The sequence below is a fragment of the Pseudophryne corroboree genome, chromosome 3 (assembly GCF_028390025.1).
Source record: "Pseudophryne corroboree isolate aPseCor3 chromosome 3, aPseCor3.hap2, whole genome shotgun sequence".
Classification (NCBI taxonomy): domain Eukaryota; kingdom Metazoa; phylum Chordata; class Amphibia; order Anura; family Myobatrachidae; genus Pseudophryne; species Pseudophryne corroboree.
This window is the reverse complement of record NC_086446.1, coordinates 458,468,034-458,483,370: the sequence shown is the minus strand read 5'-3', so window position 1 is coordinate 458,483,370 and position 15,337 is coordinate 458,468,034. Positions and strand designations below refer to the sequence as shown.

At 46.6% G+C, this 15,337-nt stretch overlaps 1 protein-coding gene across 1 annotated transcript in view; it reads right to left on the bottom strand.

Annotated features, from left to right (window-relative positions):
- Nucleotides 1–4,991: 4,991 nt before the first annotated feature.
- Nucleotides 4,992–15,337, bottom strand: part of HID1 (HID1 domain containing) — a 138,225-nt gene continuing 127,879 nt past the window's right edge. The window contains exons 17-19 of the mRNA XM_063960666.1: nucleotides 13,924–14,015; nucleotides 13,394–13,552; nucleotides 4,992–5,468 (exon numbers count right to left, since the gene is read on the bottom strand). Coding sequence (XP_063816736.1) covers nucleotides 5,405–5,468; nucleotides 13,394–13,552; nucleotides 13,924–14,015 — 315 coding nt within the window. The 3' untranslated portion in view covers nucleotides 4,992–5,404. The remainder of the gene's footprint in view (nucleotides 5,469–13,393; nucleotides 13,553–13,923; nucleotides 14,016–15,337) is intronic.

The window sequence follows — 15,337 nt, the reverse complement described above, 5'->3', positions numbered from 1 at the left end:
CAGAATGCCGGCAGCGGGGCAAGTGCTAAAAGTCCCCTTGCGGGCTCGCTGCACTCGCCACGCTACAGGCTTGATACTCTCTGCGCTCGCCACAGATTCTATTCTCACTCTATGGTTGTCATGGGCACCCACGAGTGGGAATAGCCCCTGTGTACCGGGATTCCGGCTGTCGGTATCTTAACTGCCAGGATCCCAACAGCCGGCAAATTGATTGCTTTCCCTATAAAAGACCTTTTGGGTGTTGCTCACAAGCCATCTCTTGTCTAATTGTTTGCCTCTGTATTTGGGAGGTGAGTACATTTTAATGGGCAGAAAATGAGGAACCCTTGAGGCTGGGCTGCAAATCTTAAATGCATATAAACACAGCTGTCACTGGCTGGCATGGCATTTGTGAGCAGCCACCAGTGATGTGGGACTGTTAGAAAGAGTAGAAACATTAACCAGTCACTTTTTCATCTGGAACTAGAGAAGGCTTTTGCTCTCACTTCGTACAGACACTCTGGGCGTGATTCAGATGTGGCTGGAGGTGCGGCACATAGCACAAAGTAACAACGTTCGGTACTTTGCGCATTTGTAGTAAGGGTCCTGCGCCGTTAGATGCAGTATGACTGTGATTGGCAGTCTGCTTTGAGGGTGGGCAGGGGGTGGCACCAGCCGATGTTCCCCAAAACAGAAGTGTGTCATCATGCGTTTTGGGGGAGTTCCAAGGCTGGGAGAAGCTGCTCCGTGTAAGCAATTCCAACCAATTCTGAATTAGGCCCCCTGTGCTTATCCTGAAGCTTAAAGTAGCTGTGTACTTGGTGTTTCCTTTAGTCATGCTTTCTACTGAAAATATAGCGAGGACAGTTGTTCCCCATTTTCTACAGCAGCTGCTGTCACCTAGGAGACACAAAGATGGCAATAGTGAGTTGTGGCCATGACAGGTACGGAGTAGTACGCCTCTGTGCTAGCTCCCTGGCTACATTATCCTTTAATCACATCCTGTATCATTCCAGCCATCTATTTAGCTCCATAGTCCTATTTAGGGAGGCCAATCCCGGGATCGGCGGGATCCCGGGATTTGGGCCCAAAAATGCCGGGATTTGAATCCCGGGATTGGAGCATCCAATCCCGGGATTCACGGGATTATTCTGCGCATGCGCGGCGGCAGGAGGGTTGGTGTGTAAGTAATAATACTTACTCATTTAGGCGGGCAGCAGCCATGAACAAGTAGAACGCGCGCAGCACTTCAAATGTAGCGCCGGCCGCCAGCCAATCAGAGCTGGCGGACCGGCAGCCAATCAGGGAAGCTGCAGCGGCAGCCAATCAGGAGCGACTGCTGCGGCCGCTTCCCTCTGCGGCCGCTTCCCTGATTGGCTGCCGGTCCGCCAGCTCTGGTTGGCTGGCGGCCGGCGCTTCATTTGAAATGCCGCAGCGTTCAGTGTTTTAATGGTTGCCGCCCGTCTAATAGTAAGTACTATTACTTACACCCACCCTATCTCCCTCCGTGCAGCCTTCCTCCCTCCCTGCCGCGACCTACACCCTCTGTCCTGACTGAGTCCCGCACCGCTACCTACTACACCCTCCCTACCTCCCGCACCGCTACCTACACCCTCCCTACCTCCCGCACCGCTACCTACACACTCCCTCCAGCCCTGCTCCCTACAATTTTCTCTAATCCCTACTGTAATCCCGGGATTGACCGTTTTTCAATCCCGAATCCCGGGATTGAAAAAACGGCCCGGGATTGGCCTCCCTAGTCCTATTCCCCATGCTGGTGCAGCTTGACTCTAAATAGTCTATCAAGGGTTACAGTGTTACATATTTGCGGTTTATCTTTGTTTTAACAGAGGCATTACATTGCTGGAGAGCCCCTGCATTTGCAATTATCTACTAGTTAGCTCCCACCAGCTATACCTTGTTTGTACTGTGTGATCTTAAGTTAGGGGTGGCTGGGTGGGAGATTTCTACAGTTTGTGTTCAGGTGATTGTTAAGGAGTAAGGTCATAGGCAAACGCAGGGGGGAGGGGGGGGGGGGGTTCCGGTTGCCCAGAAAACCCCCCCTCCACTTGGCAAGTTGCTCAAATTATAACACGCAGTGCAAGGGAGAGCGGAGCTGCTGCACATGCCCAGTGGTAGCAGCTTCTTCTGACAAGTTTGCTGTGTGTGTGGATCTGAGTCCTCAGTCATTGCACTGGACCAGAGAGCAGCTACCAGGAGCCTTACCATGAGGTGGGAGAATGTGTGCTTAGAAAGTGCAGTACTGGTTCTATTATACAGGTATTTGTGTATTTATTTATTATGGTATTTATATTATTTAAATATGTTTGATACAGCCTATACTATAGACCATCTATAGTGTTAAATATTAATTCCGTATTCCATACAGTATCCAGTGTATAAAAAGACCAATGTGTACATTAATATCCAGGGTTGTTACTAGGTTCTTCTACCTCTCCCCCAGTCTCCTGCACATGCGCTAATGTTCCGCAGAGAGAGAGATTGTGAATTGCATTTGGAAACCCCCCTCTAGAAATCCTGCGTATGCCACTGAAGGTATGCCATAGTTGGGGATTGGTATACAGAGTGGGAGGTGATTTGGGTATGCAATGGGATGATGCTGGTAGTAAGGAATCCAGGTATACTGTAGTTGGGGACTAGTATACAATATGGGGTAAGGCAATTGTTGTTTTTATTTGTTATTTTGTTTACCTAACTAATTTTTCCCATACAGTCATGTTCTTTACCATCATTCAGGAGGCTTTGTGTTGTCATTTTATGGTTAGATTTGGCAGCTGATGAATGGGTTTCTCCTTAGGTGTGAGCTTAGTGGTCCTTTCACATATCACTAAATGATTTATTGCGCCCTACGGGCGCTCTACACACCGTCGTAAGGGGCTACGCCCCCTTAAACCTTGCACGCCCTTGTGGCATGCAATATTTGTATTATATGGAGTATTACCTCCAATCATAATTGTGCGAGTGGTTAAATATTGCACGGACAAAGTGCGTGTGATGGTTAAGGGGTCATAGCCCCTTGCAACAGCGTGAGCAGCGCACGCAGGGCCTGCTGAATCACCTAGTTGGTGCAGTGGTTGGGGGAGTGGCGAGTGGGGGAGGAGTGGTTGCAGGGGTGCTGCGGGTGGGGGAGGGGCAGGTACCGCGGGTGAGGGTCCGGATCCACTGTGGGTGCGGGGGTGCCGCGGGTTGGTGAGGGGGTGCTGCAGGTGGGGGATGGGGTCCGGAGGGGTGTGTGTGGGGGTGTCTGAGGAAGGGATGGTGGAGGGGGGGGGCACGGAGGTACTGCGAGTGGGGGAGGGGCGGGTAATGCTTCTCCTCCTGGAAGCAGCTAAGCTGCTGTCCTCCCTTTGGCCGTGGCTCTCCCAGAGACTCGCACAGCAGCTAACCAGCCAGTCACTATTGTTAGCGCCGGTGTAACAACGCGCCTCATTACAGGGAAGAAGGTGCACTCAAACTACAGCTCCCAGCAGGCCTTAGTGCCGGAATGCTTCGGCGCTAAGGACTGCTGGGAGCTTTAGTTTATTTAGTGCATCTACTTCCCTGTAATGCGGCGCGTTGGGACACCGGCGCTAATAGTGACTGGCTGGCAGAACTGACTGACTCGCTGAATCAATGTAAAAGGTGAGAGTGCTGTGCAGTGTCATTGACACTGCACACCCACTGCACTGCACAGCACGGTCACCTTTTACAAAGATTCAGCGTCCAGACATTACCCTCTGCGATATCACCCACTCTATCCGTTACAGCCCAGTTGCTGTGTTGCGGAGTCAGGGCCTCTCGGTGCAGCTGTGGCGGGGAGGCACTTATGTGACATCACGCGCAGAGTATGTTCCGGGGCTTCAGAGAGTATGCAGTGCAGGGAGGGCTATGAAAGCCTTCCACTGCGCCGCTTTCATACACATCTGTGCCGGTAGCCGAAGCAGCTTTTGTTCCACCTGCCCCGCGGCTAGGTAGTGGGGATTGTTGATGCCAGAGGGGGCAGGCGGACTGGCAGCAGGACATAGGACGCTGCAGTAAAAGGATTTTTTTCCCCCATATATACAGCGCAGAGACTTGCTGCAGATGCAGCGGCATACCCTCCAACTGTACCTTTTTGGCAGGTAGAGTACCTTTTTTTTTATGGTCTGTACCGATTTCTGGCTCTCCAAACTTCCCTTGAAAGTATAGAAAAAGGGGCGTGGTCACACCACTTTACCTGTGGCCACGCCCCTTTTCGAATTTGTATCGATTTTTATGTGTAAATTGTTGGAGGGTAAGTTGCTCCAGATGCAGTGGGCCTATTTTGGGGTGTCGACCTAGAGCTGCAACTCCATCAGCCCCATTGTTAATCCTGCTCTGGGAACACACAGCAGCCAAAGGGCAGAGCCTCCCATTGGATGTAACCTGTGTGGGAGGGTGTTTCTCGCCCAATGAGCTGTGGACTGAGTGTGATAGACCTACTGCTAACTCAATGACAGCTCCTAGCCATGCCTATGGTACAGCCACTTGTACCATATACAAAAGGGACTCAAGCTAATGGATTGCCATCAGTTAATACAGGCTATGATACCCTTTGTTTTCTATATCTTAGTCTGTAGACCTAGATAGACGCTATAGATACTAAATATCCTGTGTTCTTTTTTTAGTTCCTCTATTATAGAGCAGCTTTTACCTGCTTAAGAGCAGCCTTGTATTCAAGGAATCAAAAGGGCAGGGCAATATTCAACATGACATGCTTCTGTACATAATTAACTTTGTTGTTGGAAAACAAGACGATATGGGCAGAGCGGAGGATTTATTGCGAGAGATTGTGATGTTGGGGTGGAGATGCAATAATCCAAACAAATTCAAAAAACACAATACAGGACAAGGGTAGGCAAACACACACCAAGCCTACCTATAATTGTCACGCTTAATTATCTCAGCAATCAGAGTAATGGATTTATAGAGCACTGAAACCACTGACCCCACTACCCTTGACCCCCGTCATGCACAGACACTTCACATCTATATTTATTAATATAATTTAATAGATTACATCTGATTTCACATAAACATGGAGATGACAGTGCTACTTAATAAGATAATTAACACGGATGCAGTGAGAAGATTGTGTAAATCAGGCGCAGGGTACCACATGGTCTATTTCTGAGCTACTATTTGCAAACATGCTGGAATAGCACATGGAGGATTGTCATTGAAAAGCCACAAGTTGCCCAGCCCTAATCTAAATCAATGTGTAAAACATAAAAATAAAATTAACTAAACTAGATCAATGATACAAGTGGCATGATATGTCTGTGTCCACGGGGAAATCGTCATTTGGTACTGCAGTGGTCAATAATCTGTGTAAATGCCTGATTGTGAGAGAGAGAATTCTATGACAAGACTTCATATGTAACAGGTACTGAGCAGGAGGTGATGTCTAAACTCTCTGGATTTCAAACAACTTCACATCGGTGTCATACCAAACAGGAGGGTCCATATTCCTACAAATGGAAAAGACAAAATGTCAACGTTCACAAATCTGAAACAGCAACTCAAACTAATGTCAGTATTCTATACTGGATGCAGTCAGTCACGCTGACATATTCATGTTCCATGCTGACAAAACATACAGAAGCCTCTATAATTTATAACCAACTGCCACTGATAAAGATTACAAGTAGGGCCTTACCTCTTAATCCATTTGTTAAAACCCAGGGATATATTTACAAAATAGTTGCTTGCAACACGGCCTGTATGGCCTTTAAACACCATTGCTTGCCAGTTTAAGGGGTACATTTACCAAGCAGTGATAAGAGCGGAGAAGTGAGCCAGTGGAGATATTTCTCCATCAACCAATCAGCCGCTCTGTATAGTTTTATAGTATGCAAATTATAGATGTTACTTTAGTGCTGATTGGTTGCCATGGGCACTTCTCCACTGGCTCACTTCTCCGCTCTTATCACTGCTTAGTAAATGTACCCCTTAAACTGGCAAGCAATGGTGTTTAAAGGCCATACAGGCCGTGTTGCAAGCCACTATTTTGTAAATATATCCCTGGGTTATAGCAAAACCTATTTTGTAAATACTTACCCCGTAGTCGAGTTTTATTACGGTGTTCAATCCCAATTGTAAAGTGATGTGGTATATACCTGTACTGGCGCTACATATGAATTAATGTTAAGTAAATATACAGTATTGTTGTATATCTACAGAGTTTTGCTCTTACACACAAAACAGAATGTAGGGCTCATTTATCACTGGAAACTGACCTATCACCGTAGGAGTTGAATATAAAAACTAGTAATGATCCCAACGACTTTAAATATAAAAGTATGGCTCAATGCATAAAAACATACACCAAACTTTGGCAGTCTGTTACTTAAAGGGACTGTAACCTCAGATACTTTTTTAAGTAGATTATAACAGAGGAATGTATACGCTAGACCTTTGTAGAAGCTATGTGCATCTTCTTCACTATACCTAGGCCTCCTCTTAGTAAACTTTTTTTTGCGATATCTAGCCCTAGCCAAGCCTCCAATGTCATCATACCTCATCTCCAGTGATACTATATATACAACTTACCAGAACGTCACGCTCCAAATCTATTTCAGTGTAAAAGGAGCATCACATATCAAAAAGATTTACAGGAAATATCACAGATGTGAAAAAACAGGATTTTAATTACCTACCGGGAAATTCTTTTCTCGTAGTCCATAAGGGTTATTGGGGAGACTTAGTACGATGGGGTACAGATGGGGTCCAAAGGAGCCGGTGCACTTTAAATTTCTTCACTGGGTGTGCTGGCTCCTCCCCTCTATGCCCCCTCCCACAGGCAGTTATAGGTAAAACAGTGCCCAAAGGAGAAAGGACATACTTGAAAGAAGGATCATAACAACTCGTGGTGAGATTTACACACCAGCACACCACGAACATAAAACCACCAGCGATGGCTGGAAACAACAAACACCAACAGCTGAACAGGTAACCATATAAAGAGAACCTGCAGAAAAGTCAACGCACTGAGGCGGGTGCCCAATATTCCTTATGGACTATGAGAAAAGGATTGATTGATTGGTAAGTAATTAAAATCCTATTTTCTCTAGCATCCGTAAGGGATATTGGGGAGACTTAGTATGATGAGGACGTCCCAAAGGTTCCAGATACCCTGCCCAAACTGGATATCCTCTTTGGCCAGGGTATCAAACTTGTAGAATTTTACAAAAGTGTTCTTCCCCGACCAGGTAGCAGCTCGGCACAGTTGCAAGGCCGAGACTCCTCAGGCAGCCGCCCAAGAGCCCACCGATCTTGTAGAGTGGGCCTTCAGAGACTTCGGAACAGGTAAGGCTGCAGACACATAGGCCTGTTGGATAGTAAGCCTACGTCAACGAGCAATGGACTGCTTTGAAGCAGGACAACCCTATTTCTGCGTATCATAGGGCACGAACAAGGAATCCATCTTTCTGATACGAGCCATTCGCTTGACATACATCTTCAAAGCTCGCACAGCATCCAATGCCTCTGGTGGAGCAGAAGTGTCAGAACTTGACGGAACCACAATAGGTTGATTCAGGTGGAACGCAGAGACAACCTTCGACAGGAACTGCTGCCTAGTCCTGAGCTCCGCTCTGTCCTCGTAAAAGACCAAGTATGGACTTTTACACGGTAAGGCCCCCAATTCTGAGACACGTCTAGCAGAAGCCAGGGCCAGTAACATCACAGTCTTTCACGTGAGGTACTTGTATTCTACCATCATCAGCGGTTCCAACACTACATTCAAATACCAGGGTGCCGCAAGCGGCTGAAAAGGAGGTTGTATGTGGAGTACCCCTTGCAAGAAGGTCTGAATTTCTGGCAACACTGCCAATTTCTTCTGGAAGAAAATTGAGAGAACTGAAATCTGGACCTTAATGGAAACCAGACGTAAGCCCTTATCCACACCAGCCTGCAGGAAACTTAAGAAACGACCCAAGTGGAATTCTGCAGGCGGATACGTGCGTTCCTTGCACCAAGAGACTTATCTTTTCCAGATATGATGATAGTGTTTCGATGACACAGGTTTCCTGACCTGAACCATGACCTGAATAACATTCTTGGAAAGGCCCATGTGAGCTAGGATGTTCCGCTCAACCTCCATGCCGTCAAACGAAGTCGCCGTAAGTCCGGGTAGACGAACGGTCCTTGTTGAAGAAGATCTCTTCTTAGTGGTAGAGGCCAAGGATCTTCGACGGACATGATCCACGTACCACACCCTCCGAGGCCAATCCGGAGCAATCAGAATTGCCTGGACTCCTTGATTTCTGATTTGCTTGAGCACCCTTGGGAGCAACAGAATCGGAGGAAACTGGTAGACCAGCCGGTAAGGCCAATGCGACGTCAGTACATCCACTGCCCTCGCCTGAGGGTCCCTGGTTCGTGAGCAATACCAGTGAAGCTTTTTGTTGAGTCAAGAAGCCATCATGTCTATTTGTGGGCAGCCCCACCGGTCGATCTGCTGAAACACCTGATAGTGGAGCCCCCTCTCCCCCGGGTGGAGATCATGACGACTCAGGGAGTCCGATTCCCAGTTGTCCACTCCCGAATGAAGATTGCTGACATTGCTCTTGCATTTCTTTCCGCCCAGAGAAGTATTTTTGACACCACTCGCATGCAGGCTCTGATTTTTGTCCCTCCTTGCCTACTGATGTACGCCACTGCTGTGGCGTTGTCCGACTGTACTTGGATCGTGTGATCCTTGAGCAGAGGAGAGACCTGAAGCAGACCTGGTGACAGCTCCCCATCCTCTCAGATTCGCATCCGTCATGAGGATGCAATCCTAAATACCGAAACTCCAGCCATCCAGGAGATTGGAGGACTGCAGCCACCACAGGAGGGAAATTCTGGCCTGAGGTGACAGCCGTATCAACCGGTGCATCTGCAGATGTGATCCGGACCACTTGCTCAGGAGACCCAATTGAAATGTTCTGGCATGGAACTCCCATATTGGATCGCCTCGTATGAGGCAACCATCTTCCCCAGCAATCTTATGCAAAGATGGACAGATACTCGAGCAGCTCGGAGCACCATGCAGACCATCTCCTGAAGTGTTCTTGCTTTGTCCTCCGAGAGGAACACCTTCTGCGCCACAGTATCATCCCCAGGAACAGGAGCCACTGAGTTGGCTCCAGGTGGGACTTCTGTAAATTGAGGATCCACCCATGGTGTGACAGAAGTTGGATAGTGGGGTCGATATTGAGCAATAAAAGCTACCTGGATCTTGCTCTTATCAGGAGATCGTCCAGCTAAGGGATAACATTGACCCCCCTGGACCCGGAGCTGGATATTCATCTCCGCCATTACCTTTGTGAATACCCTCAGAGCTGTGGCCAGGCCGAAGGGTAGTGTCTGGAACTGGTAGTGATTGTCCATTAGGGCAAACCTCAGATAAGCTTGATGAGGCGGCCAAATTGGAATATGAAGTTACAGTAGGCATCCTCGATATCAACGAATTCCTGTTCTCCCAGGCCCGCAATCACTGCTCTCAAGGATTCCATTTTGAACTTGAAAACCCTGAGATAAGGGTTCAAGGACTTTAGATTCAAAATGGGCCTTACCGAACCGTCCGGCTTCAGTACCACAAACAGGTTGGAGTAATAACCCTTACTCGTTGTTGTATTGGCACTGGAACAATGAAGTGGGACTGGACCAACTCTTGGATGGCCTGTTGTAACGTAACTTGCGTATCCTCAAAAGCTGGCAAGCTTGATTTGAAAAATCATTGGGGAGGAGCACCATCGAACTCCAGCTTGTAGCCCTGAGAAATTAGGTCCTTTTCCCAGGTATCCTGGCAGGAGCTTTCCCAGATGCGGCTGAAGTGACGCAGTCGAGCTCCCACCTCAAGATCCCCTCGGGGTGGGTGGGCACCGTCATGCTGAGGACTTAGTGGAAGCAGAACTGGTGCTCTGTTCCTGAGAACCAGTGTTTGCAGGTCTTCTTGTCTTACTTCTGGTGCCTCTAGCCGCATTGGATCGAAATCTGTTAGACTAAAAGGACTGAATAGATAGCCCCGGGTAGGAACGCCTAGCCGGCGGGGCCCCAGAGGGGAGAAACGTAGATTTCCCCGCAGTAACTTTAGAAAAGGGCAGTACAGGGAGACAAAACTTAGCATTCCAATAAATATATAACACAAATAGAGTACAGGTAACAAAGAGCACCACAATTCTCAAAACATAATACAGCTAAGTTGTAAGAAGCGAGGGAGTAATCATCATACTACTTGGGACTGGCGGCCATAGATAGAGATGAGGCCTTTACCAGCAGGAGAAAAAGTGGGTAAAGATGGTCGCTGAGTAGTAGAGAGCTGCGAGTGAAATGTGTCGAGAAGAGGGCTTTGACAACACGAGAAAAGAGGGCCCTGCTCTGAAGAGCTAACAATCTAGTGGGAAGGGGCAACAGACAGATGACATGAGGTGCAAGCAAGCGGGAGGTAGCCTGATGGCAGTATGAAAGCAAAGCAGAGATGTTCAAGGCACGTGGCAGGGGGATGGAGGAGCAGCCTCAGGACTAGGTTATGCATCGGAAGGGTACACTTTGATGAATAGGTGGGTTTTCAGTGCCCATTTGAAGCTTTGCAAGGTCTGGGAGAGTCTAATAGAGCGGGGGAGCGCGTTCCACTGAAGGGGTGCAGCATGGGCAAAATCTTGAACTCGTGCACGGGAAGCAGTGACCAGGGCAAAGGAGAGGCGATGGTCACTGGCCGACTGTAGTGGGCGGGATGGAGTATGAAGGGAGAGGAAGTTGGAGATGTAGGGAGCAGTGGAATTAGAGATGGCCTAATATTGCTCATCTCCTTGAGCGAGTCACACAGGATGCGTGCAGTGTCCTGAATGTGCTTCAGGAGAGTCACCATAGTGACCAGAGGCATATACCCAGAGAGGCACTCCTGAATTTGAGAAGCCCACGTGTGAATGTCATAAGTCATCCAACAACCCGCTATGACCGGCCTTTGAGATATACCTGCTGCTGTGTAGATAGACTTTAGTGTAGTCTCTATTTTTCTGTCCCCAGGGTCCTTTATGGTAAAGGAGCCCGAGGCAGGCAGCACCGCCTTTTTAGACAGTCGATAGACTGATAAATCAACACCGGGGGTTCTTCACAGAATTCCCTACCTTCAGTAGCAAATGGGAAAGTGTACAAAAATCTTTGCTAACTTAAACAGGTCATCTGACTCTGCAGAATCAGGGAAAGTGACATTAGGCTTGTTCTGCGTAAAAATAAACGACTGCTCTTACGTAGCGTTCTCTAAAGGGAGTTTTAACACGTCCCGTATAGCCAGAATGAGGGGTTACCCTGAGCAGAAGTGGAGTCCCCACTAACGGGATCCTAGTCCTCCCCATCCTCCTGTACCTCTTCATCTAAATCAAGAGAGTAGAGCAGGTAAACTACGCTTTTGTGGTGCTGAGTGTGAGAGTGGGGACTGTGCAACATCTGCCCTGGCAGCTAAGTCTGCAACAGTCTATTGTAGTAGCTGAGTGTCTTAAACATTAGCAGTGAGTTGAGATGACATATATCAGACATCATATTTTTAAGGACCCCTAGCCAGGAAGGCTCTTGACCCTCTCCCCCAGCCCCCTCACTGAGTTGTGAAGATTGGCTGCATTGTTCACATGAAACAGAATCAGATGAAAAGGGAGAGAATCTGGTTTGGCATACAATGCATAGCTTGTGTTTACCCATGTTCACAGTAAATCACAATGACATACACATACACACAGACAGTAATACTTAGCAAGCCTAACCCCTACTGTATGTGAGAGGAGATACAGAGAGAGGAGACCAGCACACCCCAGCTACACAGTCCCAGTGAAGCTGTCAGCTTACTATATCACAGTGAAAACCTATGATTTCTGTCCTGCATAGGACACAGATTGTGTACAATAGTCGCTCTCCCCCTTTGCTACACCCTGTACCAGTTTTCCAACGTGTCTTGAGTGTCAGGAGGAGCTGTGTGAGTCTGCTGCTGCTGCTGCAGTAAGCAGAGGAAGCGCCAAAATGCCGCTGGTCCCGCTCTGAGGTAGCTCCGCCCCCCCAGTGGCGCCGGAGCTGCAGAGTTTTTTATACTGCCAATGTCTCCTAAAGTGCTCAAAAACATCACAGAAGTGCTAGCTTAAGCCACCGCTAGCCAGTCTACACAGAGGGCTATAGCGGGTCCCCCCCAGAAGGGTCCCGTTTACCTCCCCTGTGTGTCAGCCGCACCTTGAACTTGGGGACCCCCTTAGCAGGGCCCCCGGTTTGTACTAACCACTGTAGTCACCTTCAGGCTAGTGTTAGGGGTGTGCTGCGTGCTGTGATTGCGACAGCTAAGGTGCAGTGCCCCGTTAAACTAACAACCTCTCACACCGTCCTGCAGCGGGGAAGTGGCTCTGACACCTCGCAAGGCCAGTGACCGTCCCCCCCCCCCCCTTCCCCCCAACTCCCCCGGTGCAGGTATGCTGCTGCCTAAACATACCGAAAATAATAAAAGTTATAAAAGAAATTGAAGAAAACCCTCTGGAGCTGCAGAGATGTGCATCCTGAGGGCACTTTTTTTCAAAACTGCTGAGGGAGGGGGCATAGAAGGGAGGAGCCAGCACACCCAGTGAAGAAATTTAAAGTGCACCGGCTCCTTTGGACCCTGTCTATACACCATCGTACTAAGTCTCCCCAATATCCCTTATGGCTGCTAGAGAAAATGGATTACAGAGAAGAGAACCAAAAACAATGCTCTCTGTTGAGTACTTCATACAGATGTATGAACACTATTATCAGAACCAAATAAAGTCCTGTACCAAAAATATTTTATGCATTACAATACGGGGATTGCATCCATACTAAAAGATGTGCCCTGTTTCCTAGAGCATTTAGGTCTCCCCATTACTAACATACACACTTGCAATTACTTGTTTACCCAACTTCCCAATACACCAAGAGAAGATGCATGTATCTGAAATAAGTGCCTGCTAAGTGCAACTGAAAACCTCTACCTATGCAATAATATTCTTAAAAACAAGAGCAATATTTAGAAATATGTTGCAACAGAGGTAAAGCACTAACTGTGTCTAGAATGTATTTCACTGTGCTGGTAGAATATATTTCAGTATTGATCTAACCACAGGAGTGAGATCACCATAATAGAAAAAAATGTTTAAAAACCCACAAAACATTCCCCCGGACATGTGGACATTGGTTGTGTGCCCTTCAGTAAGTAAATGCATTATTCTTGGGGTGCAATGGATTATAGAAAGATACATTTTCAATTGCAAGTTGCCCGTAGTGTATTCCTGTGTTTAGTTTCCTGCCAATTTCACAAACATCACCCACCCTGCCTGTCCAAACTATCAGCATTGCCCAATATGCAGCACTTCCCAACTGACTGCAAATCCAAGTTCTATTTTACTAGTGCAATTCTCACCTCAAGTAGATGACCCCCCACATATATGTACGGAACCACATAGCAGTGCCGGCATTGGCCTGGTATTTTCGGATCAGTATAGGGTGAGGAACAGGCAGTAATCCCACCAAGGTACCATGCTGTAGGAACTTCAAAATTTCAGACTCATCTGTCAGTCCCCTGCAAGTTACCAAGAGACAAACGTTTAGTGCATGACATTCCAAGTACAGAGGCAAACATTCTACTGCATAGTCATGAACATCTAAAAACTGAAGAAAAAAAACAAACATATTCAATTAAGTCATACAACATAGAATTGAATGTTATAAATATACACCAAGTTCCCAATAACAGAAAATAGAAAAAGCTATATAGACTTTTCTCACATAAATGGTCAGACGGAAAAAATCCTTATATGTCATATGCATTGAAATGATCAAGAAGATTTTTTAACAGACATCCCTCGTTATGCTTTTAATGATCACTGACACCCTCAGTTGTTCCATTCTCTGCTGCCACCGTCACCAATGAGCTCCCAGCCCCGCTCTCACTTGTCAATGCAGATCTTCTCCACCTGCGGCACCAGGACCTGCAGCAGCCGCATGATTGTCTGAAGTGGCAGTTTCACCTTCCAGGACATGACCTGTTGACATTTGTCATAGAAATGAAGTTAGAATAGGAGTAAATAGTGTACCTGGAGTACTATTTGCTGCCAATGCTCTATCTATTCATTACAGAAAATCTGACACAGAAACAGCCAACCTATTACAATGTAAGAAAAAACGGATTTGGCTACAGCACTTGGACATATGTTGGAATTATTAAAATTTTATAGTTATATAAGAATTCACAAGAATAGGTCAAACTGTAAAGGACTACAGACAGCTGCAATAGGCCTGCATTATTTATACAAGCACATCCTATAGGACCTTCTGGTACAGTTTAATTAATAGGCAGCACTATGGGGCAGATGTATTAACCTGGAGAAGGCATAAGGAAGTGATAAACCAGTGATATGTGCAAGGTGATAAAGGCAGCAGCCAATGAGATCCTAACTGTTAATTTACATATTGGAGCTGATTGGCTGGTGCCTTTATCACCTTGCACATATCACTGGTTTTTCACTTCCTTATGCCTTCTCCAGGTTAATACATCTGCCTCTCTATTCCCCCACCAACTTTACAAGTTTTATGGTTCAAAGGGTCGACCTAGTTAAGGTACATAGGTCGACCGCTACTGATCAACGTGGACATGGTCAACATGGGAAAAAGGTCAACACAGTGAACTGGTCAACGCAGAAACGGTAAACACATAAAAATGTCAACATGTAGCATGACCAGGAACCCCAATTAGTGCACTGCGTCTCAATGTTTTTTTTTCCTTTGGTATTTACAATCTTACCATCAAAATAGTAGAGATAAATACTTCCCTTTTGGTTATTCTGGGATATATTGCTTTTTACTGCTAGATGTTATACTGCTAGTCTCATCTGGCTGTAATCTATGGCATGTGAGGTGTTGGTCTGTAGGATGTTTAAAGTGGACAATTTATTACTTCAACTTAGCCATATACCTGTCAACAGTATTGATGCAGAATTGCTGAAACCTCTGTATTCAGTGACAATCTATTTCTTTCTTGAAAGCTAAACATCACTTTGAGAAATAAAAAAATATGTTATGCTAGATGTCCGTGGGAAGTGTTTAAGATATTTGATTCTTAGTGCTTCTCTTTGCCTATAGGATTGACACATCTTTAGTGCCATGGTACTATATTAAAATGGGCTTTCCACCTTTAAAAAGGACATGAATATGTTACCCTCTTTACTATATGTATTGTTTTATCTTTCTAGCTTCCTTTTGTGTTTTTAGCCATGTAGTTAGATCACCAGAAAGAATTGTTTATTTGGACTGGGTAAAGCATAGGAAACCAACAGCATGGCATATCCAAGGCAAAAAAATAAGATTT